Source organism: Podarcis cretensis (genome assembly GCF_951804945.1).
Source record: "Podarcis cretensis genome assembly, chromosome: 7".
In the NCBI taxonomy this organism is placed as follows: Eukaryota; Metazoa; Chordata; class Lepidosauria; order Squamata; family Lacertidae; genus Podarcis; species Podarcis cretensis.
This window is the reverse complement of record NC_137176.1, coordinates 34,830,261-34,855,457: the sequence shown is the minus strand read 5'-3', so window position 1 is coordinate 34,855,457 and position 25,197 is coordinate 34,830,261. Positions and strand designations below refer to the sequence as shown.

General features: G+C 39.7%; 1 protein-coding gene across 1 annotated transcript in view; it reads right to left on the bottom strand.

Annotated features, from left to right (window-relative positions):
* CARMIL1 (capping protein regulator and myosin 1 linker 1) overlaps positions 1–25,197 on the bottom strand; it is a 133,130-nt gene that overhangs the window by 48,023 nt on the left and 59,910 nt on the right. The window contains exons 4-20 of the mRNA XM_079983735.1: positions 24,565–24,624; positions 21,866–21,987; positions 20,498–20,595; positions 20,040–20,110; positions 19,802–19,875; positions 16,973–17,048; positions 15,670–15,758; positions 14,847–14,941; positions 13,313–13,399; positions 11,339–11,442; positions 9,112–9,189; positions 8,949–9,025; positions 7,247–7,351; positions 6,406–6,475; positions 4,918–4,999; positions 3,947–4,046; positions 3,802–3,856 (exon numbers count right to left, since the gene is read on the bottom strand). Coding sequence (XP_079839861.1) covers positions 3,802–3,856; positions 3,947–4,046; positions 4,918–4,999; positions 6,406–6,475; positions 7,247–7,351; positions 8,949–9,025; positions 9,112–9,189; positions 11,339–11,442; positions 13,313–13,399; positions 14,847–14,941; positions 15,670–15,758; positions 16,973–17,048; positions 19,802–19,875; positions 20,040–20,110; positions 20,498–20,595; positions 21,866–21,987; positions 24,565–24,624 — 1,443 coding nt within the window. The remainder of the gene's footprint in view (positions 1–3,801; positions 3,857–3,946; positions 4,047–4,917; positions 5,000–6,405; positions 6,476–7,246; positions 7,352–8,948; positions 9,026–9,111; positions 9,190–11,338; positions 11,443–13,312; positions 13,400–14,846; positions 14,942–15,669; positions 15,759–16,972; positions 17,049–19,801; positions 19,876–20,039; positions 20,111–20,497; positions 20,596–21,865; positions 21,988–24,564; positions 24,625–25,197) is intronic.

Here is a 25,197-nt window from a genome sequence, read left to right as displayed (position 1 = left end):
AAATTTTTAAAAAGTTAATCGGAACAGAATGCAGGAGTTCACCATCATTACTGAGAGTGAGCAAGGGATAAGCTTATCTCTTCAATAATATGTACCATAAGGGATGGGAAATCTGTGGCCTTCCAGATATTGTTGGACAACAGCTCCTACTAGCTCAGCCAGGATGGCTAATGCTTGAGGATGATGAACGCTGTAGTCCAGTAACATTGAGAGCACCACATCTCTCCTGTGAATACATTCCTCCTTCCACACTAAGGCCTTCCTGTTCTGTAAACCTGCTTTCTCTGCTTTCATACTAAAAGTGAAACATCTGGTCTTCAATTACAGTCTCAGAAAGAGCACAACTTATTCCTGCATCCAATTGACTCTCAATTAACTAATTATCCTGGTCACGCTGGTAGTTGGGCCCATGGAAAAGTTAAGAACGATTCACCCCAGACATGCTTGAAAAGAAAGCCTCTGTGTTTATCAGTCTTAGGCCCTATGAGGGGACTGGTAGAGGCTAAATGTTTCTGCCTAGCCTGGCTGTGAGGTAAATACAAAAAAACTGTATAGGGTCTGCCAAATGATCACAGTACTATTTTTATATTTTAGTATTTCGACACTGGATAGTCATTGGTATAAAACACACCCATGTAATAAAAACCACAAGACTTAATGATTATTATACAAAAACTCAGATTTTAGAATGAATGGATCCAATACTCCCAAACATTCTTATGTCAACCTAAGACAGACATTGCACCAGTCTGTCAAATCCAATAAAATGAAGGCTTTAAATACCATTTCATATGACAACTTTCTTACACACTACTCTGCATGAAAGCATCTATGCCAATATGCAGAGTAGTGTGTGAAAATGGCATGAGTTTCTGTGTTATCATAATTAGACCCTGAATTGACTCCTGCACTTGAAACCAGGTGCTGTGCGAAGTATCATCAAGTACTGTAATTCCAAAATTAGAGTTATTTTATTCTTAGGGAACCCATTCCAACACTTCATGCTCCCATCATGTAACACCAGGAAAATTAGAGGTTTGTCTGCAGACTGAAGTCATTTATCTATAGAGGGGAGATAACTGTCCTCCCCCTTTCCAATTGTCCAGGTGTGGATATTTGTTCCCTTTTTCTTGCTCAGGATTATTTCTATGCATTTCTGATACTCGAGGGACCCTTTTGCCTTCCCTATTCCAATAAATCCCTAAGAGATAAATGATTACAAAACTCTGGATTTTTTAACCTATTTAAGGCTGTGAAATTGCACCCTCCTAATTACTATTTGACTCATCCCTAGAAGGAGACTTCTCTAGTTCCCAAAATATCTTTCTTTCTGACTCAAAAATTTGACTTACTCCTCTAAAATTGGAAATGTGGCTCTATTCAGAGCTTAAAGGTAAAGGTAAAGGGGCCCCTGACCATTAGGTCCAGTCGTGGCTGACTCTGGGGTTGCGGCGCTCATCTCGCTTTATTGGCCGAGGGAGCCGGCGTACAGCTTCCGGGTCATGTGGCCAGCATGACTAAGCTGCTTCTGGTGAACCAGAGCAGCGCATGGAAATGCTGTTTACCTTACCACTGGAGCGATACCTATTTATCTACTTGCACTTTGACGTGCTTTCGAACTGCTAGGTTGACAGGAGCAGGGACCAAGCAACAGGAGCTCACCCTGTCGCAGGGATTTGAACCGCCGACCTTCTGATCGGCAAGTCCTAGGCTCTGTGGTTTAACCCACAGCGCCACCCATGTCCCATATTCAGAGCTTAATAGATCACAATTGCCCTCATCATCATAATGTCCCTGGGGGAAATTTGAAGGAGAGACAGGGATAAAAGAAAAATCAATCTGCATTAGTGGACAAATGGTTGTTAAAAATAGCTCAGAGCTGTTTAGTGGTCATTTTGTTTGGAATATTTCTCCATATAGTCGGTCTTATCAGTTGTCCAGTTCAGAGACATTGGTTGCCTAATAAAATCAAAGACAAATAATCTGCACTTTTATTAATACTGGCCTGAGATGAGTCATACTTTGATATATTAAGCTTAATATAATGATAATTTAGAGGGCAATTCTTTGCTCTTGAGTTCTGAAAGCACAGAACCCTGAACCAAATCCTATGAGGGTCTGGAGATCAATTATCCCTGGAAGAGAGACATGAACTGGCATTTATTGATTAGGATGCTCCAATGATTTATTAATATACTGTTAAGATTTCAGCATCAAATTAAATCTCACTTCTAGAAATAGGGTATCATTGACACCATTAGCCAGGTTGTTCAAAATCCTCTGGAAAACATCTACAAATCCAGTTTCTGGATTAGAACAATAGGCTATAAAAACCAATTACTCATTTGGGGGAACTGCGAGGAATCTTTCAGTTTTTAAAATGCTTATTCTGTCCAAGTGGTCACATGAAATCAGATTAGATTTTTGAAGCAGCTTAGGGGACCTAAGGCGATACCTAGTTAGTATTAAAATTAGCCTGTAAAATATAAAATTTAAATTTAAATGTATATACAAACAATAAAACAGGAAACAGCCCTGATTAAGTCAATGTAACAGAGGAATTTCTGATCCTGCAAAATTTAAATCGCTAATAGTTTCCAGGAGTTCTAAAAAGTCTCTCAGAGGTTAAACACACAGGTTTTCATACTTGTATTTGCATGAATACTTAATACTTAACATAACCTCAGTGTTATCAATGACAGTTCTAAAAATATAATAAAAAATCTTGTGGCATGCAATAATGAAAAAATATAAAAACAAACTGTAACAAACATAAATCCCCTTAAAGACCCAAGCAAACTCTAACTCTGCCAAAGTGCCACCCCAAAGTTTGATGTCTTTTGATACTGTCTTTTGGTGCCACTGCCCCTTCCCAGAAGCAACATCTTTTGAAGTTTCAGCCACGAGGGATGGGGGACATGATTGGTCACCTGGCCTAAATGGAATACATATGATCTTGCTGTTAGTAGGAAGAATTCCTTTTCGGCAAGAAGCCTGGCAGTTATATGGTCTCACTTAGCCCTGGGTGGAACCTACACTCCCATGCTGACAGCTAGTTGCTATGTACTATCTGGAACTGTTTCGTCCTGCTGGTAGTTAATGTAGGAGAGACCAAAGGAGGACAACCCAGGCTTTGCTTTCCCACCAGGTGACTGGCATTGTTATAGACAACAATGCCAACCATCTGCTTGGCCGATGTAGGAGGAGAACCAGTAAATATAGATAGATAGATAGATAGATAGATAGATAGATAGATAGTCAGACAGTCAGACAGACAGACAGACAGACACACACACACACACACACACACACACACACACACACACAGAGAGAGACACATTCATTCTGCATTCAATTCCAAAGCACTCAAACTGAAATTTCCATTTTCTTTGGAGCGATAAACGAAAAACAAGCTTTTTATGGTGAGCAGGTAAACTTCATATGACCTCATAACAACAACCCCAGACAATTGTAGAATGCGATTTGGATCTCAGGAGTAAGGGAAACTGTTGTTAAAAAGGCAGGGAAATGGACCTTTGAATATTTGTTACTATCTATAAAGCACAAGTGTAGGCCAAAAATCAATCAGACCCTGATAGAATCTTAAAATGTTTCAACACTTTCAAAAAAAAGGTTGTGTTTTTTTCAGTACATAGCTCATTGTTTGCTATATAAATTTGAACTGGCTAAAAAATAAACCTGACTAATGCTTTCGCCTAGTATATATTGTTGACTAATAGCTGCAGGTGAGAGATGGTGGTGTTTAAGACAACTTTAAAGTAGTAGCGTAATGATACTCACCGAATCTTCATCTTGAATCATTTGTACTAAATTATCAAGTACAGGGGACAGATTTCTAAAAGAGGCAAGAGAAAAGGTGAAACCAGCAGTTTTTATTGATTATTCCATTTTAAAAACCCCTCCCACAAATAAATAAAAATCTTACTTGGATTTCATGTTGTTAAAGTTTTTTCCTAATGCCAAGTGTCTTATTGATCGGTTTTTACTAAGCCAGACTATAAGGGTTGAAAGGTCAGATTCCAGGCCTGCGAGGAACCAGATGAAATGCACAGTTAAAATAGATCCCCACACATGCATTTTGTCACAGGAGTTTCAATCTATAGTTAGAGAGTACTTTCACACCAATTTCCTTAATTAGCAAGAGCACGTGCTTTGGTGGATGAAAAATGTGATCTAGTCCCTTATTTTCCTATGGAAAAGCAGTTTTGAGAAGACAATTTTAAAAAGGAAACCAGTAGGTAGAGAAAGGGTTAAGTGGCTTCTTTACTTCAAATTGCCAATTTCCTGAAGATGCTTTTCCCCAGGAAAGCGAACATTGAGCATTGGTTACACGCACAACAGGTACTTGGGCTCTCAGCATAATGGCTGCTATGCAGACAGCTATGTGTTTCAGCAAAGGAAGACTCTCTCATTCTTTTGAGAGTTATGGCCACAATATATTGTTTAGCTAATTTTAGTTTCTTTGAAAAGCAATATAATTCTCCAACAATTTGATCCTGTTTTGAATGGCTTCAATAACTGCTGCCCAAGAAGATTAATAGCATGAGAATAAAATGATGCAACAAGTGTTTTGCTCTGTGTCTAGACGAGAAAAGAACATCTGACGGAAGTATATTTCAGCATTAGGCTTTTAAGGGTTTTGTGGAAAAATGAGGTTGATTGCATACTTAATTATCCTGTTCTTCAATCCCCCCCACAGCCTATTATATAATGAAAGCAGACTTACTACTCAATGCTATGTTTGCTCAGCAAGTCAGATTGCTTTCAATAGGAGTTTCGTCCAAATAAAGCAAGTCCCATCAAGTACGCAGTCTACTTGCAAGAAATATGCATAGGATCACACCATAAATCACCCACATTCCTTAATCCTCTGTGCAGACTTATATGAGCCCTTACCATTGTCTGAAATATCAAGGCTGGCGATATTATGTATTTCTGCTATGCATCCTTCCAAAACCTGCGCACCTCCTGATCTTAGCTAGAGGGGGAAAAGAAAGCATTAGATACCTTTTCACTGAGGGAGTGCTGAGAATGTGGAAAGCAGAGGTTTGCAAATAATGCAAACTATAGTACGAATAAAGCTGAAGTACCAGTACTGCATTTTTTCTGAAAGTAGCTGTTAGCATTTTGTTTAATTGCTACCCTATCGAACAGGAATAATATCTCATGACAAAGTGTATGCTATAAAGGATGATGATGAAGAAGAAAATACAAACTACATGCAATATCCTGCTGCTCCTTTCATTAAGTTCAAAATAGCTTCCCAATTCTCCCTGATCTAGGCAGTGATCAGCTTCACATCTGCCTAACCTCTATTCTATGAAAGTATGACATGTTCTGCTATAAAACAACCAAAGCTCTCCTGCGCTCAAGTACCAGCAATTAAAAAGATGCTCTGCAAAGGGAACATGTGTAGTGGATAGGCAGGAAGTGAGCTGCTTTTGAGTTAATAGTTGAGAGGCTGCAAGTAATAAATGATGTGTACTTACACAGTGACCAAGCTAATGGAAGCAGGAGGGGGGAAAGTTAAAATACATCAGAGCTGAGCAACTAAAATAGAAGTATTTTCTGCAATAAAATCAGCAGTACATAGCAATGAAGTTTTGGATCAGAGTTAGTAAGTCAGCAGTTAGTCACAAGATAAAACTGAAGTGGTGAGGAAAGGAAATATTTGTTTTTTTTCCTAGGCATGATGAAGCCTTGGCTCTGTTGTGTAGACTAAAAGGACCAAGCAGCCTATAAGGAAAGGCAAAGCTGATATCCCGCTTGATATTAATACATTCCTCTCAGAAACAGATAAAACTAAGAAAGGTACTCTGGCTGCTTGCAAGAAGCTGGGCTGGCACTGGGGTATTTAAAGTGGGCAGCTGAAAACTAACTGTACTACTGATAAAAAGGAAACATTCACAAGTTTTCAACAGCATCAACAAGTCTACTGTCATGCACAGAGAGGTTAACCACTGGGGTCCTTCTAGCTAGGAATGATGGGAGTTGTAGTCTAAAGGCAGCTGAAGACACAAGTTTAGGAAACCCTGGACTAAGATAACCTTTTTCAGTTTTGCTTACACTGACTCTTTCTTTCAACAGCAAGGCCCTAATAATAATAATAATAATAATAATAATAATAATAATAGACCTTCATCTGAATTTCCTCAGTTTCAAAACAGATTGCCATTTTTGCTGCTGCTGTTCAGAAAATCACAGCATAATAGATGCATGTCTGTACAATAGGTGCACTTGTACACAAGGCCAGGCATGTTCTGTAAACAGGTTTTAAAATTGGCTTATTGCTTCTTCAGCATGGCCAACACAAAATACACAGAAACCATTATGTTTAAGGAGAACAATATAATCGTGACATTATAGATTGTAAGCATTTCCTACCTCACAGCTGCTCAGATCTAAAAACACCTCCTTCACATTTTGGTTACAAGCGAGACCCAGTAAGAGTGCTCTGAAAAATGAATTAGAATTATTATTATGGAACACTAGAATGGCAATCAAGTCACAAGAGAAATTCCTGTTATATATATTTTTTGTATATTGTATGTGTTATTGTTGGATGCTTCTTTGAGAACTACATGGCGGAAAGCGGGATACATTTTAAAACAAACAAACAAAATATTTACTGAAAGGCATTGGCAATGTAACTAAATGTGCTGCACCCTATTTAGAATACACGGTATAATTAAAACATGGTTTGGAAGTGTCTCCATAGGCTGGCACACTTCTTCTGCTCCCTCCTGTATATAGGTTGCTCCTCTATGGTTAGAATATGGTGCCTACTGGATAAGGTTTGTCTAGGACCTATTATAAAATGATAGTTAGCAAAAGGGAAGAGGGACCACATGAGTCTGCAGTGTCCTAAATGATCTAAGCCAAGTCAATAAGTTCTAACACCTTTCAGTTAAACAGAATTAAAGTAGAACATTTATTAATTACATACTCAAACATCTCAAAAATCAAGCAAATTAAACCGAACATGAAAGAACTGAGTAATTTTACTATTCATAAAACAGGAACTGTAAAGAAAACACATAACACTGCAGGGAATCAAATACATGACTATTTATAAGCCAAAATCTGCAGAACATTTTTTCAGTCTATTTTATTCAGATGAAATCAACACACCCTACTATCAACTTTCCTGCCTACTCATAAATTTACATAAGGGAGTGTCACAATGCAATTTAAAATCTTATGACAAAATTCACAGCACACTTACTTTAGCGGCTCAGGAGGAAGTTTAGTCCCTGAAAGGTTGATTTGCATCAAAGCAAGGGAACTGCTGAAAAATTGCTTGAATGATGGGGGTACTTCCTTGCCCTTTCTGTAAAGTAATAAGCAGATAGTAGTCAACATCCCCAAACCTCTAAGATATGCTGCTAAATCTGCTGTTTCCCACATAAGGCTTGTGATCATTGTTACGTATGTTTACAATCCAAAGAGATACAATTGCTAACACTTATCAGAATGCAATAATAGCATTAATTCATCAGCCTCAAGTGTCTAGATCAACAAGCATCAACCAGCAGAAAACAAACAGGAACTACTGGGTGGTATCCAGTGTGGGCTGGTGCTACAGAACTTCAGTTTCCTCCCCTCTACCACCAATATCTGCTCTGAAGGGTCCCACAACCCTATGGAGATGAATTTGAGTGCATGTTGGGGCTGGAGGGGACAGGAGAGGAAGAGAGAACTCTGCTCACAAAACTGCCTTGCACAAGCAGAGCTGCAGCATTGGATATGACCGTCTAAAAATAAACTTGTGGTAAAGGTAAAGGTACCCCTGCCCGTACGGGCCAGTCTTGACAGACTCTGGGGTTGTGCGCCCATCTCACTTAAGAGGCCAGGGGCCAGCGCTGTCCGGAGACACTTCCGGGTCACGTGGCCAGCGTGACATCGCTGCTCTGGCGAGCCAGAGCCGCACACGGAAACGCCGTTTACCTTCCCGCTGGTAAGCGGTCCCTATTTATCTACTTGCACCCGGAGGTGCTTTTGAACTGCTAGGTTGGCAGGCGCTGGGACTGAGCAGCGGGAGCGCACCCCGCCGCAGGGATTCGAACCGCCGACCTTTCGATCGGCAAGCCCTAGGCGCTGAGGCTTTAACCCACAGCGCCACCTGCGTAGTGCACATGTTTTACCGATACAGGCAGCCCCCCCCCCATTTACACACATTCAATATGTGCACAACTGTGCAAACGTGTATCACGCCAAACCCAGAAGTAACCCATGAATGTCACAGAAAGGGGCAGAACAGGGAGGGTGGAATAGGGTATTTGCAGGCTTTTTCAACAGCATTTCAAAAATACGCAACTTCACTTAAACATGCAGTGGCTTAGAACGTAACCCCCACATAAATGGAAAGTTGCATGTACAGAGAAGCTAGCAGTAAAACAGAGATGAAGTAAGAAAACAGTTTTGGACTTGGATCTCATAGGAGGGGTAGGAAAGAACCAACACCCAGCTGTTTCACTTTTTCTTTGCCCAGCCCTACCATATGACACTTACAGTAAATGTTCCCTTTTCAAATATAGTTAGCGTGGCAGAGGTAAGAGACAACCATAACATGTACAAGAGGTACTTTACAAATGACTTTTCATACACAGTTATCACGATATACAGAAAACATTGCACGTGGCATACACCTCCCCAAATCACCACTGAGTCACACCATCCAGCAAGATTCTCCACCTTTTTTATTCCTTTTTCATCCTCTAGTTTCCAGCCTTATTTACCTACACTGCCATTTAATCTAGTTTCGCAGTGCATACAACCTAAATGCTTTAGTTTACAAGTGCTGGTAATATCATTTCACCAGATATAGTGTTTTTACAGCTCTAACGTTTGTTTTTTTTTTTTTTAGGTGGGGAGAGATTCATGATACAGTATCTATGTAATTCACACAAATAACGATAAATGCTGACCTGTGAGAAAAAACTGTTCTGGATAAGTTGAGGATGGCAAGATGCTGAAGGCAGCCATGGAGAAGTGCTCCACACATCTAAATCGTAAATAAGAAGATAGTAATTTTACACATAAGCCAATATGAAACAGGAAAAACTGGACTTGTCTTTAGTAAATTATTACCATGTCTAATGCACACTCTGTGTTGGATAAATCCAGATGAACAATCGCGTTTGGCTGGGCCAAAAAATTATACAGGAACTATAAGGGAGAGACAGAAAGAGGAATTTTAAAAAATAAGCTTCAGTTTTCTTCTGGTATTCATATCCACTTCTCTGATCTTGAAGGTAACTGCTGCCCTGACAAATATTCATATTTCACCCTTATGATACCATAACATTCTGGTCCTTAAATACCAAATACCTCGTAAGTACTAAGAAAAAAATACTGCCTACATAAGATCAAATAGTAGCCTTGACACGTGCATGTCTCGGTTTTAAATAATCAATTAACTACCCAGTTTCAAGGAACCATTATTTTTAATTACAAAGTAGATTAGAATACCAGCCACCTTTCAGCCAAATAATGCAAAACAATTTTAGTGAAACTCTCACACAAAGACAGCTATTAAATTGCAACTGGATCTAGTAATTCAGCTGCATCCTCCACCCAGAATTAATTCCCACAAGGCATTTCAGAAATAATTTCATAGACTGAAAATCTGAGAGCTTTATACATACATGTATACATGAATAAACATTCTCATAAAAAGGGGGGAGCTGACATGGGCCATGTTATTTGTCAAGGTTGACAGAAACAAGCAGCAAGGCAAGTAATTTGCGCCCCCTAACCCATGGATTTGCGCCCCTTAACCTGTGGATTTGCACCCCCTAACCCTAACCCCCAGATGTTGCGCCCGGTGCGGGCGGCCCCCCCTGCACCCCCACACTACGCCACTGCCTATAAGGACACCACATTGGCTACTCCCTGCACAGAACCTATGATTGGGGTGGAAGAAAGCAAAATTGGATTCGCCCCACCCACTGGTGTGGCTACCCTGCTTTTCGGCCACAGGGCAGCAACTGGATTCTATACTAGGGGCAAAGCAAACCAAATTCAAACTGCGTCACAATTTAGAGAGAGCAAGCTCTGCCCTCAAATGCAGTTTCATTCACTTTTTCTGATATTTCTTGAGGCAGGGTTAAAGAGAGGACATACTGAGGAAGCCAAAAGCTTCCTTCCACTTCTAGCTTTTCTGACACAGGAGTATCTGCACTCAGCTGAAAGGGATTCAGGTACACCTCACTTTCCCTCCATCTTACAATGAGAAGTACTGTATTTTTCCGTGTATAAGACTAGGTTTTCCCCCCTAAAAAATAAAGTCAAAAATTAGGGCGTGTCTTATACACGAGGCCGTCTTAAATCTCAGTCCCCCAAAATAGGGGGCGTCTTATACATGGGGGGATCTTATAGATGGAAAAATATGGGATATTGCTGGTATTGAACGAAACCAGTGTTTTCCCCTGGCGAGAGGCAAGGGGGTGCCGAATGCTGGAACTGCACAGGGTTCCGCTGATTATTTTTTAAATGATTTCATACATTTCTATAGTTTTACAGTCATTTTAACATTTCAAAACTCGACTTCCTTCCTCCTCTTTCTGCGGTTCCTTAAATTTATTTATATCATTTCCTGCAAATTCTAACTTAACTTATTTTATTCATCTACTTTAATTAAATACTCTTACGAAACTGCAGTTTATTACAATAATCCTGCCAATGTCCTTATCTGTTTACAATTTCTATTCTTTTATAAAAAGTTCGTTATCTTGATTTCTTATTTTTCTGGTAAGTTCAGCCATTTCTGCATAGTCCATAAATTTTTATATCCATTCTTCTTCTTTCGTTGGAGGTGCCACTAAAATTTGAGAATGCAAGATCCACCACTGGTGAAATAAAGCATGATATCTGGTTCAGACGTGATGCTAAACCAAGGGTTCTCTTGCTCATGGAAGAACAAAGCCATGATCTGCTCATTCATGGTAAGGCATTAACTATGGTTTACTATGATAGGTGAACCGGCCCATATTATCTTCCACAACAACCTGAGCCATAGGTTAGGTGCTTGCTATGTTGCTTTCTTCACAGATTAAGGAAAGTAATGGAAGATGGCTGACAACCTCAGGGGATTATTCCTTTAGTCCCTATAGATTGGAACTAACAGGATTGGAACTAACAGGTGATTCACATGACACATCCGATTGGCAAACTGTCTAAAATTAGGCAACTTGGGAAAACGAATGTGCTTTCTACTATTCCCAATGCTCTTGCGATGCTGCCTTCACTGGTATTTACTTCATTGATTGCTTTAACACAACAGATTTGTTTAGGAAGTAGAAAAAGTAGCACCTACTGAAAGATCATCACCCCGAAGAATGTTCCCTGAGAGATCAAGGTGGGTCAGTGTGGTAGCTAAGAGCTGGTTGGCACTCAGTGATTGAGAAAGGCTGTTTACCCCTGCAACAAAATGGTCAACATTTGCTTTTGTCATGCTCAGTAAAGTATTAACATACACTCTGCAAATATACAGTTTCTATGAAACATTTAATGATTTCCTGTTCTGCACCTCATCAAAAGAACATGAACAGCAATGAATATCTAAGATAACAGCACTGCTGGAGAGACTGTGCTTCCCACATGCTGATCATATTCAGTAGAAGCTTGGTACATATAGAAGATGAAAAAAACCAAGTCATGCAAAAGTCTGTGGGAGGCTGATCTCAGAAAATAAACATTTCCTTTCTCAAGGTCATAAATGTGGCAGCTTCATATGGAATTGTTACAGTCTTGTTGAAACAGGATCAACCATTTCACAAAGAAAGAAAAGAGCAATAGGTACTGTGCAGGCTACCAAAGGTCTACAGTCTGTATTCGACAGGCTTATAGGCTAAATGAATTTTTTTTAAAAGGTACCATGGGAAGGGGTTAGATGGGAATGAACTGGCAGTACAGAGGAAGTCAAGCTTCAGTGATCCAGGGAAGATTCTGCAGAAGAATTAAGTTTTCAGAATCTGATAAGAGATGAAGACTGCTTCAAGTTAGAGGCAGCGGGGGTGGGGGTAGGGAAGGAATATTAGGAAGATTGGAATAAAAATGAAATATCACAGCATGCAATGTAATAATTTATTAAGAAAAACATTTTTTAAATAAAAAAAAACCTCTTAATTGCTGTGCTCCAAAAAGCAGATCTAGGACAACCAACAATGAAGCTGCAAGTTTTAATGAAAACATGCACTGCAATTAACCATGAAAATGAGCACAAATAAGGAACTCAAGAGCAAGCACACATGTGATACTCTCTTGAAAAGTGTGTGGAGGGCCAGGCTAAGGGAGAAGAAACCCACTTCTGTATACTCCTGGGATTAATTTACAGGTGATAAGCACAACCAGTTTCTGCATCTAATCTTTAATTGTAATAAAATTCAGCCTTTAGGCTTCCGATTAAATTTCCCAACCATGGCTAAAGCAATGAAGTGTTGTCCTTAAGCCAAGCGAATGTTTTAGAAGATAAGCTAGGCAGAAAGCCACAAAGCTTTAAGAGACAAGATTGAAGGGGCTTTTTAGAGACACACACAGAGAGAGGGGAAATCACGGGTTTTTGTAAGAGGAGGATCTCACATACAGAGACAGACATAAGAGCTCAAAAGAATTTGTTTTTGTTAGGAGAGCTATTTGAGTTTGCTTGCCTCTTTGTAAGAACACTGAAGGGCTGACCTAGTATAGTGATTATAGCTTAAGGTGTGGTGCTTGGAAGCTTCCTGTACCTGATTCTAAACAGAATGTGCAGAAAGAAATCCTTGAAAACGGCAAACACAACATTGACTAAGGTTTCCTGTGCAACTGCAGTTCCTTCATCTGCCTTGACCTGCCATTGAGACACATCCTCCACTTTTCTCCACCTGCACCACCTTTTTAAGCAGAGGTTGGGGTGGCCATCTGCCAAGGATGCTTTAGCTGGGATTACTGCATTGCAGGGGGCTGGACTAGCGGACCCTTGTGGTCCCTTCCAACTCTACAATTCTATTATTCTACTTGTCATGCAAATCATGCACTGTGCTGAGCAAATTCACTGCGACTCTACCTGTGTATTTCTGCAGTGCTTGTGATGGCAACTACTACTGAACTGGAGCTCAATTAATCCTGATGGTCTAGACTACAACATCCAACGGGGCAACAGCTGATAAAAAGTGTGTTGCAAAACATTTCCGGCTCTATTTTGCCTGCCTGATCATGAAAGAAAAGTTCTGAACTGGAGAAAGCACCCAGATAACAGAAGGGAAAACAAAAGCTAATGTGTAATAATGACTTGTACATTTATTGAACATACCTTTAGGCGATAATGAGGTTTTTGATAGATTTAATTGTGTCAGCCCCTTTGGTAGTTTGGCAAACTGAATACTTAGTGAGGACACACCTGTAGAAGAATGAAAGACAACAAAGACTCACACTAGAAATGGGGAAGCACTTACATCGTAAATATTCATGTTTCAATATTGACGTACAGTGTGGTCCAGTTGACACAACAGTATGTCTGGACCTCAAAAGCTAGGTTCAAAGCACTGCACATACAGTGATGCATAGTTTGGCTTCTGGCAAGTTGTTTTTGCAAAAGGGGACAGACTTCTATTTTGCATGGCTACTATAAGGCTAAGTGGGGAAAGAAGGGAAGTGCCTTGCACATCCACAGACAAAAGGTATATAATGATGCCTTAGCCATTAATTACGATACACCTACGCTTCACTGTAATTATCAGAATAATCACTTTCCTCCCCTAAGGCTACCCTGGGAGCTGTAGTTTGGGATGGGCTAAAGGTTTGCAACAAAACATTCTGCACACTGACTAGAATCTTCAAAATTATTTGGGTTGAAACCATAAAAAAGTTAGGTAAAGGTAAAGGTACCCCTGACCGTTAAAAAAAGTTAAACTGATACAAATATGATGGATTTGTGCTGCAGATATGCCATCAAGAAATGACCCTAAGTGCACTTACTGGAAATACATTCCAGTAAAGTTAAACATTAACGGTAAAAATAAAATACATTTCGGCATCTCTTTTATCCCAGAGGAGAAGATCAGAGCAATTTCCTATATGAAATGAGTATTTTTAACAAAAAGAGTGCACGCTAATATGTATGTGGAATGTGTGAGAAAGTTAATGAGAATTCCTACCCTTTGATAATGTGCAAACAAGGTTTTAAATATTTAGATTTAAGGAAGGAACTGGAAACCAGATGATGGGCAAGTATCCAAACCCACCAAATTACTTAACTGACACTTCCTAGAACTGAAACTGAATCCCTGGGATTGAAACATGATTCAGTGTTATGCGAAACAGCAATAAGCTTATCATTCATTATTTCTGTCCTGACTGGCTGCTCTAGATGCTTACTATACCGATGACAGAAAGGACCTCCGCCCAAATTGTATGATATGCTAATATTTAAGCTTGTATTACCAGACACAAATGTATTATTTACTCAAAAGAGTAACACTTCTCCCTAGGGTGAATATTATGGTAATTCTAAAGACTTTGAAAAATACAACATTTGTGGCCTATTAATTCCTACCTCAGTTCCAAACTAATTACCCGCTATTGTTTTTTACTTAAATGCCAGCAATTTTTGTGAAATCAGAACAAAGCTAGGCTTAATTAAATTTATGGCCACTATAACTACTAAACATGACTTGCAGTTTAAAGGGACAGTGACTAAATCCTCAGACATTTGTGAACAAAGGGTATTTACGAAGCAATGACATCCGACAAAATGTTGTATTGTTTAGACAAAAGCTGAATGAAACCACACTAATCCTCTTATTGGGTGTGTATTAGGAATGGAGAAAATTTAAGTGCTACAGTACCTCTGTCCTCCAGGGGGTTGCCAGCAAGGTTAATTGTATGAAGTCCTGAGTTGGGATTATGGGATAGGGCATTGGCCAGTTTCTGTGCAAAATCTCTTTAAGAAAAACAACAACCATAAAACAGAGGATTATATTAAGGCTTGCAAAGTTGCATCACACCATATTTAAAAGCTTAATATGAAATGACTACTTAAAAAGAATGAGCATAGAATTAGGGAAACTGTGTACAACATTGCCACTATGTACCAGTTCTCTTTTATGTTAAGGGTGGCTTTGCCTATACATTGGGTTATGCATTAGGCTTAGCTTCTGCGTGTAGCGCTTAACTAGCCATGCAAAGACACAAGTATGCAAGGGAAGGAAAGATGCCATATTTACTGGACAATGTAATACACATTTGTGGGCTTCCTAAAAAAAAAAAAATGTGGTATTTTCTTTTTGCATATCTGCTTCTATGAGATACAAATTATGTAATACATAATGAAAATTTGTGCAAAGTTACTCTCAGTCACACCTATTTTCACAAAGCAACAATTTTCTAGGTCTGGGTGGTTTCTCCTGCAAACCCTAAATATTTATTTTGAAGCATCACATATCTTATTTACACTCCTATCATGCACTGCAGTGTTAAGTAGATAAGAGGCGCAATTTTGTACATTTTAGCAATTCTAGGTATGCCTACTCAGAAGCAGGCCCCACTGAGTTCAGCAGGACATATTCTCATGGAAGTGTGAATCAGACTGCAATTTCAAACTCAAAGCTCTTTCTAGCAATATTGGGATTTGCTAAATACTTAAGCTATTTAGAGAAAAAATGGACTTACGTTCTAAGACCTGCATTCTCCAGTACTAGCTCTTCCAGTCTGTTAGATCTGCTCACCACTCTTAGGATCTGCTCACAAACATCAGCAGACTGTCAAAGACAACAATGGTTAATATTATATATCAATGAAAACAAGTCAGTATGAGAATGCAGCAAATAACAACCTGCCTTCATATCCAAAGCAAGTGCCTGAAACTATTTTAATGTGGTTGGGCTCCACAGAGGGGCTCTAATGTTCTCTTAAGTGAATCACCACATACAAAATGTCCACATCAAAGCCAGAAGACCACAGAAAGGCATGGATTGGTGGACATTTCAGGTGTGAATACGCATACCATGTAGAAAATAAAAAATAATTGGTTCTGCTAAGCCTATGGTTAACAACTGGAAGCTGGAAACTTAACTGTCATTGCAACTCTAAGAGATATGACAATATTTTTTGCCAACTGTTCTGTACTAGATTTTTTTGTCCCTTCAAGGAAAATACTAAAGGGGTCTCCAAGGTTCAAGGAAACCTCCTCTTAAAAACATAAATATGTGTTAGCTAAGCCCTAGAATCATGAAGTGACAGATTTAAAAGGAAATTTCTGAGTTGGGTGTGATTGGTGAATTCAGTGGGCCTTTATCCATTCTGCCACATCAACACTGGACCTGCTTTCATGATTAGCCATGCAGACTTTTAAAACTAATATGAAAGTGAACTGAAGACTGGAAAAATGAGAAACCAAAATTGGCAGATTCGTCCATTGCTAAGCTCTCACAAATGATTTCAAATTAGATTATATTTTTTTTAGTGAATTGACTTTGAAAATTTCAAATAATAAAGGTTGCTTAACTTACAGATTGTTTAGGGGGGAAACCCATGTCCCTCTTCGTCACCTGAAACAATCTGAGGCATCTAAGATGCTTCAGGATGAACCAGGAGATTCCTGGCATAACCAGGTTATGGTGGCTTAACTCCCTCAATCCTTGGCTCAGCAAGGACCCAGCTGGCTGATCTGAGCCTGTTGGATGTTAAGCCCTGAAAAAGGGCATTTTCCCTTTGCTCAGCCAGATGCTAAACAGAATAACTATACACTGGTTTGCCTTACACTGCTTACTTTATGCCAGCTTCTTGTGTATAGGATTTCTCCTTTCATCAGTGTTTGAAAGTGAACTTTGCATATTTAATTCCACTACATTCTACTGCATGCAGAATTAAAGCAAAACATTTATAGCTGCAAATCCCTCTTTTCATTTGGATAACCACACCTTCATAAAACACTAGTTATTTTGTATGAACCACCCTTCACCCTAATACTTACTAACTTTAGATCCTTGGAGGAAAGCTTTGTAAACCACTGGTTGTATTCCAGGGCAGCAACTATTGGTATTAAATCCCTAGGGGGGAAAGTACCACATATTGAGAAAAATGAAAATTATAAGCAATGCATGAGCGCACTCAACTTGGTAAAATGTTTTATCTTTATGAGAAGCTGCAATTGTCAGGTTTACAGGCTACGTTCAAATGCAGAAAGGATTGACCCTTGATAGGTTAGTAAAAAGGGTGGAAGTCTTTGTCCAGAACCAGACTATGTATTGCAAACATTCTATTTTAGGAAATATTATAATCTCTCTTTTTAGCAATACTTACTGATTATGTAAGCTTGTTTTTGGAATATGCATCATACCTGGTCTTTTGTTTTTCGTGTGTGTGTGTGTGTGTGTGTGTGTGTGTGTGAGAGAGAGAGAGAGAGAGAGAGAGAGAGAGAGCCCCGTGTGTGTGTGATGTTTTAGTATTTCAAGCCAAAGTACCTGAAACGTGTAATAATTACAATTTTAGAGAGCTTTGTAAATGTGTAGATCTGCAATAAAAAGAAAGTGGTAAGAGGGAATGCAAACAATTCTGTTTAGTCTGGTTTTTCAGACTGGTCTTATTAGATTGGGCATTTTATATTCATTAAAAAGTGAGCACCTGTTTAGAATGTGGTTTCAGCTACTGAATTGCATTTGGTTTTTTATCAGCTTGTGTCACATTTAATCAGTGTGGTAATCATAATTGAGTGCTAAAGGCTTTTAGGCAGCTAGATGATTTAACATAATCCTATGACTGAACGAATCCAACAAGCATCTCTTCCAGTCACCTTTTACTCTAAAGATACTGGTGTCTTGTGAAAAGATAATAAAACTTTCCACACGGCCTCTCCTCTAATTGTAAAGGATTTTAAAAGTAAAACCCTAGGATGAAATTCATTCCTTTAATCCTAGACTCCTTAATTTGATATGCTGTCCCTCTGTCAGCTTCTCCATTAAATTAATACCAACAAAGGCATGCTGTTAGATGCTTCCATACTAACTACAGCAAAATCGTATTAAGTGTTACCACAGCATTTAGTATGCTAGATAGCTCAAAATAGATCTTTAACATTCCTGATCCATACAATAGGACCTTAAAGTTCTAATTCTCTATAAAGCAATTACTCTGAAAGAAAATGGTTTGTACTAAAATTGGTCTGTTTTAAGAGTAAATTTTCATCTATTTTCTTCCTGATATTTTATTCTCAATTTTTTTATCTGATACATATGTTTTTATGTATACAACATCTCCTCTAAATGTCTAGCCCAAACCAGTACATGTCTACTCAGAAGTAAGTGGACAGTGTGTTCAGTGGAGCTTACTCCCAAGTAAGTCTGCATATGTTTTTGACTGTAATTCTATGGTTACTTCAGATTGAACACATGTAGGAGGTTTTGTTGTTGTTTTGGTCTATGCCCCACGTAAAATGACTGTTCAGTGTTGCGCCTATTAACAACATTGTGTGCTATAAAGTACAGAATGTGTATGGTTCCTGGTTCCCTCGGGAGGATGGGCAGGATAACTATAAATAAGTTTCAAATAGGAAATAAAGTTTATTTTGTATTGGCTTACACTAAAAGCTAAAACTAAACATGAGAAAGGTATACATTAGCTCACTACACATGTGACTGGCAAACCAGTGATTGGCCATTGTGAACAGGATTTGGGCTCATGCAGTCTCTCCTTGCCTTCAATACCTCCCTCCCTGGTTTGAACAAACTGTAGCTTTGCTGTGTTTCCCCCACCCCAATCAGGCAAATTATGGTTTGTGCATAATGAGATGACAAAGGGTCATGAGCACCCTCAGCCACTATGGTGTCTGATCATGGCCACTATGATTAGAATCCAAAGATCTATCTTAGGTACGCCTGACGATTTTCCCAAAGAGACTTCCTTGAGTGTGCCAAGTGCTGACAACAGGCTGACATACAGTTTTAAATCCCCACAAAGCTATCTTACTATTTACACTTGTGAAAAGATTTCTGCGCCACAGTCCTGCATTGCATGATATTCTTCCAGTTTGCAATTATTTCCTAGTCACTGAAATTCTGACCAGACATACAACATCAAACACCATATACATTTTTGTTATCATAATCTAATGCCAGTATCCTAACTGTGCCACAGATACAGACATATTAACTGTCCCAAGAACAAATAAACAGTAGCCTGCCATCTGAACCTAAGAACAGCTTTCTGGAGCAGGCCAATGGGCCATTTAGAGCAGCAGCCAACTCGCTGCCTAAGGGAAGCCTGCACACAAGACCTGACAACAAGAGCACGTTCTCCTTTTGTGGCTTCCATCAACTAGTTTTCAGAAGTGAGCTGCCTCCAGCCAGGGAGGCAGAGCGTAGCCACTGAGCTACAGGGAGACCATGTGGGAGTGCTTTCTGTGGTAGTGAATTGCACCCTTTAAGTGCAATCAAGAAAGTGTTTTGGATGGGAGCATAGCAGCAGTTGCATCATCTCAAACACTGCAGATGATTATAGTAAGGTTACCAGATTTTTTTCAGTGAATCTAGGGACACTTTTCAACTTCCTACTAAACAGATGGATTTGGTCAGGGGATGATTTGTAAATCCGGAGACTGTCTCCGGGAAACAGGGACGTCTGGTAATCTTATAGAGGCATCACAGCAAGCTCACAATGTCACCACTAGACCCAAGCATTGCTCTACATTTCAACAGTATACTGAAAGAGTAAGGTTTACAGATGGACGCAATACTGAGTGCTGTGAAAGTAGCACGGCATATTGCTTTCGGCCATGAACAGTTTTTGGAATGTCTCGGGTGCTTACCTGTGGTCGAGATGACTAAAATCTTGTAAATTCAGCTCCCTGGTATCTTGAGTCAGATAGATTGTATCAACATCCTGGTTGGGAGAAAAGCACAATGAAATATATTTTACAGCCGGGATGGTAGAAAGGTGGTGTTTGGGTTTGGTTAGGGCTTTTATAAAATAAAATAAATAAAACCCCTCTGTCTTTGCACAGCTAGGTGAAAATAAAACTCTGCCAATGAGATTTCTGTACTTACCCACTGAACTTCTTCCCTATATGGAAAACCAAGCCAGTCACAAACACACGCATACATTTGAGAAAAACCTCCTAGAAACAAAAGAAGCAACACAAACCATTTGTCTCCTTTGGGAATTGGTACTTCAAGCTGATGCACATATCTTAAAGACTCGGTATATTTTCCTCTCCTCTGAGCACAAACATGCTGCAGGCACAATATGAAGCTAGCTGAGTCTAGACCACGTTGCCTGTAATGTACAGCAGGGCACAATGACGTACAAAAATAGCACCTTCCCAAGCCAGTCGCAACGGCACTCTACTCTAACTATACCTTAGAGCTAATTATACCTTTACCAAAAAGCCAAGCCTCTCCTAGAAATAGAATTAAGCCTACCATAAATAGAATACTGTTTCCCAGCACTGGCGATTATACTTTTGTACATTTCAGTCTAAAAAAAAACAACCATGCACACTCACCACATGGTCCTAACTCTGCCACGGTTTGGCTGTCCCACAATGTCTGGAGATTAGCCAGTCTTTCTGGCGGATCCATAATTACTTTTTTCATTATCCTTCTGCATGCAAGAGGAAAATGCACATCTGAATTAGAACACAGGTGAAAATGTAGCCTACCCATATTTGGGTGGAATTCAATGTATGTAGTGCTAAGGAGATGGTTCTGCCAGTGCAAACATTTCCATGTGTTGCTCTGGATTCTGCTAACATAACCAAGTAGCTGAATTCAGCCCTTTATAAATTTAAAACATTTCTACGGCATCCTCCATAACAATTACAACTATATAAATAATAAGTTAATTAAAACCTAATACAATAAACCACAATTATTGAGGCACATGATTGATTACACGTTTTAATGTGCTCTATTGCTTTTATATTTTTTAAGAGTTTTTAAATGTCACACACAGAGACACACATACACAGAGATGTGTAAATGCCCTGGTCTCCTTTGGGAGGAAGGGTGGGTAAATAAAACAAATAACCATAATAAAAGACAACAGATGACAAAGCAAACTGAGGGATTATGCAAATTCAAACACTTGGATACATAAAAACATCTTAACTTGGTACTGAAAAGATTGCAAAATAGACAGCAGGGATACTCCTTTCTGAGAGGGCATTCCACAGCCAGGGCACCATCACAGAGAAAGACTTTCCCTATTGTGATTACGTAAGGAAAGCAGCTGGAATATGGCCTCATGGAAAAGTTAAAACACAGGAGGGATGGAATGGCAAGAGGTGCTCCTTCAGCTACTTTATTTATTATACTTATCTACATTAAGTGCAGATAAAGGTAAATTGAAGAAGTTAAGCTTTCGGTTTCTTTCCCCCCCATTAATCACACTTCAGATTTATTACATTGGTACTTGCAACAATCAGAGCTTTCCTGGAGTGAAGTGGTTATTGAACACCTCTCTGCTAGGTCAAAGGGCTGGTTCAACCCACACACTGAACCATGTGAGAAGTGTCCTCAGTCAAGTATATTGTGTCAACCAAGTGATTGCAGAAGTAATTCTCTGCAATTCCTGTGATCACAGCAACTTGGATGTAACAGTCACAAAAACTGTTGGTGGTGATTTATTGATCAGGTATATGCTGCAGGCTTGTCCACAGTAACCATAGATTGGAGTGATATCCAAAGTGGACAAACTATGGTTACTGCTAAAACTGCACTTTTTGTCTCCAAATCATAATCTGAAGCCCACTTCAAGCCATGGATGTCCGAATCCTGATGGGGTCACAGATACACATACACAAATATAAAGAGAATCTGGCTGACTAATTGAATATCAAATATATGCTATAGTTTCCCCAATGAGTACCTACACAGGAGACAGACCAGGGAATATCCTCCTAAGGCATGTTCCAACATGTGCCAAAACTTCATGCACATCTTCAGATGAAGTCAACTTCATAGAAATGTTGCATTTCTCAGTTTCTACAATCAGCTGCATAACGAAGTAGGAAAAATAAGGTTTCTTCTGCATACCATTTCAATAATAAATATTATGATGAAAATCTAATAACACTATCATAAAAACCCCCAATCCAAGTAATAATCTATGTTCCTAGAAATGTGTTTGCTTCATCAACCAATAAAGCTGCATATTCATGCCGAAACAGTGCTGTAACAATACTGTTGGTGTTATCAGATCAAAAAGTCTTGATTGTGGTGGTTACCACCTGGCCATCTTACAAACCTAAACGTAAAGGGACCCCTGACCATTAGGCCCAGTCGTGGACAACTCTGGGGTTGCGGCGCTCATCTCGCTTTATTGGCCGAGGGAGCCGGCGTACAGCTTCCGGGTCATGTGGCCAGCATGACTAAGCCGCTTCTGGCGAACCAGAGCAGTGCACGGAAATGCCGTTTACCTTCCTGCCGTAGCGGTACCTATTAATCTACTTGCCCTTTTTTTGGCGTGCTTTCAAACTGCTAGGTTGGCAGGAGCAGGGACTGAGCAACGGGAGCTCACCCCATTGCGGTGATTTGAACCACCGACCTTCTGATCAGCAAGCCCTAGGCTCTGTGGTTTAACCCACAGTGCCACCCGTGTCCCATCTTACAAACCTAGCAAGGAACTAACACAGGATGCTAGACTGAGTAGACTTGAATGGGCTTTGGTTTGATGTACCAGGGCCATTCTTGTGTTAGTTCCTTACAAACCTAGCAAGGAACTAACACAAGAACGGCCCTGGTACATCAAACCAAAGCCCATTCAAGTCTGTTCAGTCTAGCATCCTGTTCTCACAGTGGCCAACCAGATGCCCATTGTACACCCACAAGCAGGACTTGAGCACAACCAAACTACTTTGTCAGTCTCCCACATCTTTTTCTAAGTGATAAGACATCACAGAGGATTTGGGAATGGGGCTGTATCAGCACATCACTGCACCATTCTCTTGAGAGAGACGAATGTGCAGAGATCACCGCAACTGATACCTTCCCACTCGTGGTGATGGGATCACATGTGAAACGTGTGTATGTAAGAAACTCTTTGTTCAACCTCCAGGACAAAAGAGTGCTAAACTATGCCAATCTGATGTATAGGCACAGAAAAAACTGGTGACAACCTTTACTTTAAAAAAGAGACTACTAAAAAAAAGTAAACAATTGGATTTATATAGGCCACTTTAGAATCGAATTGTTTGGCGCATATGTGATCCAATTTTGACTTTTGTATATGTGGCTGTAGGCACTCCAATATATCAAGTGAAATATGGTCCTAGCACTTTCAAGAGAGATATTTGAAGATTGATACACTGCATCTTCTCTACTAATTAATCCTATGCCCCACTTTAAACATACTGACAAGTAACGGTTGTGTGTAGGGTCTGAAACTTGAATACTCCCTGCTTCCTTTGTACACTATGGATCCCTTCCCGACTTCCTGGTTTGAGACAAACCTAGTCTGTTGTTACATCTGAACATGGCAGACCACCATAAATAGAAACCATAATTTGGTATCCTGTTTATGGTTTGTGAAAATCTTGGGTGTGCCCAGAAATGTCATAGCAAACTATGATTTGCTATGAAGCAAGATGCCAGGGAGGGAATTGGTGTGTGTGTGTGTGTGTGTGTGTGTGTGTGTGTGTAGGATGAAGGAAGTGTGGGTATCTCGAGACATAGGCTCATCAGTCAAACCACATTTAGATATATTACATCTGAACTGACTCAATGCTTTTCTTTGAGAGGGTAACACATATGGGAATGCAAACACATGGATTTTTACATGAAAGCTTTGCAAGTTGCAGACTAAGTTGAGATCTCTGTGTATAGGGTGGTATATAAATTCAAATAAATAAATAAATAAATAAATTCTTGTCTCCTCCTTCTGGAATACTCATGCGATACTTTCAGATTCTGCATTCACAAACATATTTTTGCCAAGAAAGAATTAAGTGACATTGGATTCCCCCCCACAAAAAAATCTTTTATGAAAGCAAACATACATTCAGTACAAAGCCAAGTCAATCTGATTTATTGTGCTCCAAGTTACAAACTCATCCCCTGCCCCCAATTCAGTATCTACACCTGCTTGCAAATAAAGAACTGTATCCAATTGGTGTCCCTTTGCTGACAGAAGACGCTTTAGTCCCACGACTCCTTCTAGTAGCAATCAAGGCAATCTTTGGCAATTCCCTACCCCCTGCCCGCCCACCATAATCTTCCCTTCTCTTCCTCATGGTGTTCTCCAAAAGATCCCAGAACCCTCTGGAGCAGATTTTTGGAACATATGGTAGGGGAAGTGAACAGCCCAAGATTGCTTCAATTCCTATTCCATCAGCAAAAGGCTCTGCTGGAAACCTCCACTTATGTCAGCAGAGGAACACCAATCGGTAATAAGCTATTATCAACATAATTCAGACAAGGCTGGTATTCCATGCACATTTCTTTCTCCATTGGTTTCACCTAAATTAGTATTGGAAAACGGGGGTGGGAGAGCACAGCTGCCTAATTAGAACATTTCTAATCTGCTATATAGGATTACTGCTTCGTTAAATATATTCATAACTGAAATATTCACCTGGCCTGGTTTATTGCAGGTGATTCCTTGGATTTCCAAGTAGCTGAAGGTTAGTTCTAGCTGTAATTCAAACAGAAAATTACTTCGCTTTATATCGAAACACAGCGGTAAAAGCACACCAAGCAAAGATTAAACTATTCTATACAGAATGAGCGCCCAGCCAAGTATCCATTAATAAAGCACATGTCCTTAGCTAGTGCCTTCCCATTGTTTTGGATTACAATGCCCATCAGCCCTAGCCAGCACAGTAATAGGGTAGTTATGAACTTTAAGCTTAAAGGCTCAACTCATCTAAGGAGGTTTCTAGTTAGCTAAGTATGATGGATCCTCTATTTTCCAAGAACCAAACCATGGACCACCTACTTTTGAAAATTTTGGTATCTCTATTGTAGTTTTTGTTATGTGAATGGTTCCATGGAGCCCCTGGGTGGGCTACACAAACCCCCAATTGGGAACTGTTAAGTTGTGGGTGAACATATCAGACGACACAGCGATTCTTCAAACAGCTCTTGTTTATTCACAGGCCAGAAGAGAACTGAACTGAAGGGTTCAGTCAGCCTGCTTATATAGAGCTCCAGTACAATGTAACTGTAACAATTTTCTAAAACTATCCAATCACTGAACGTCACTTTC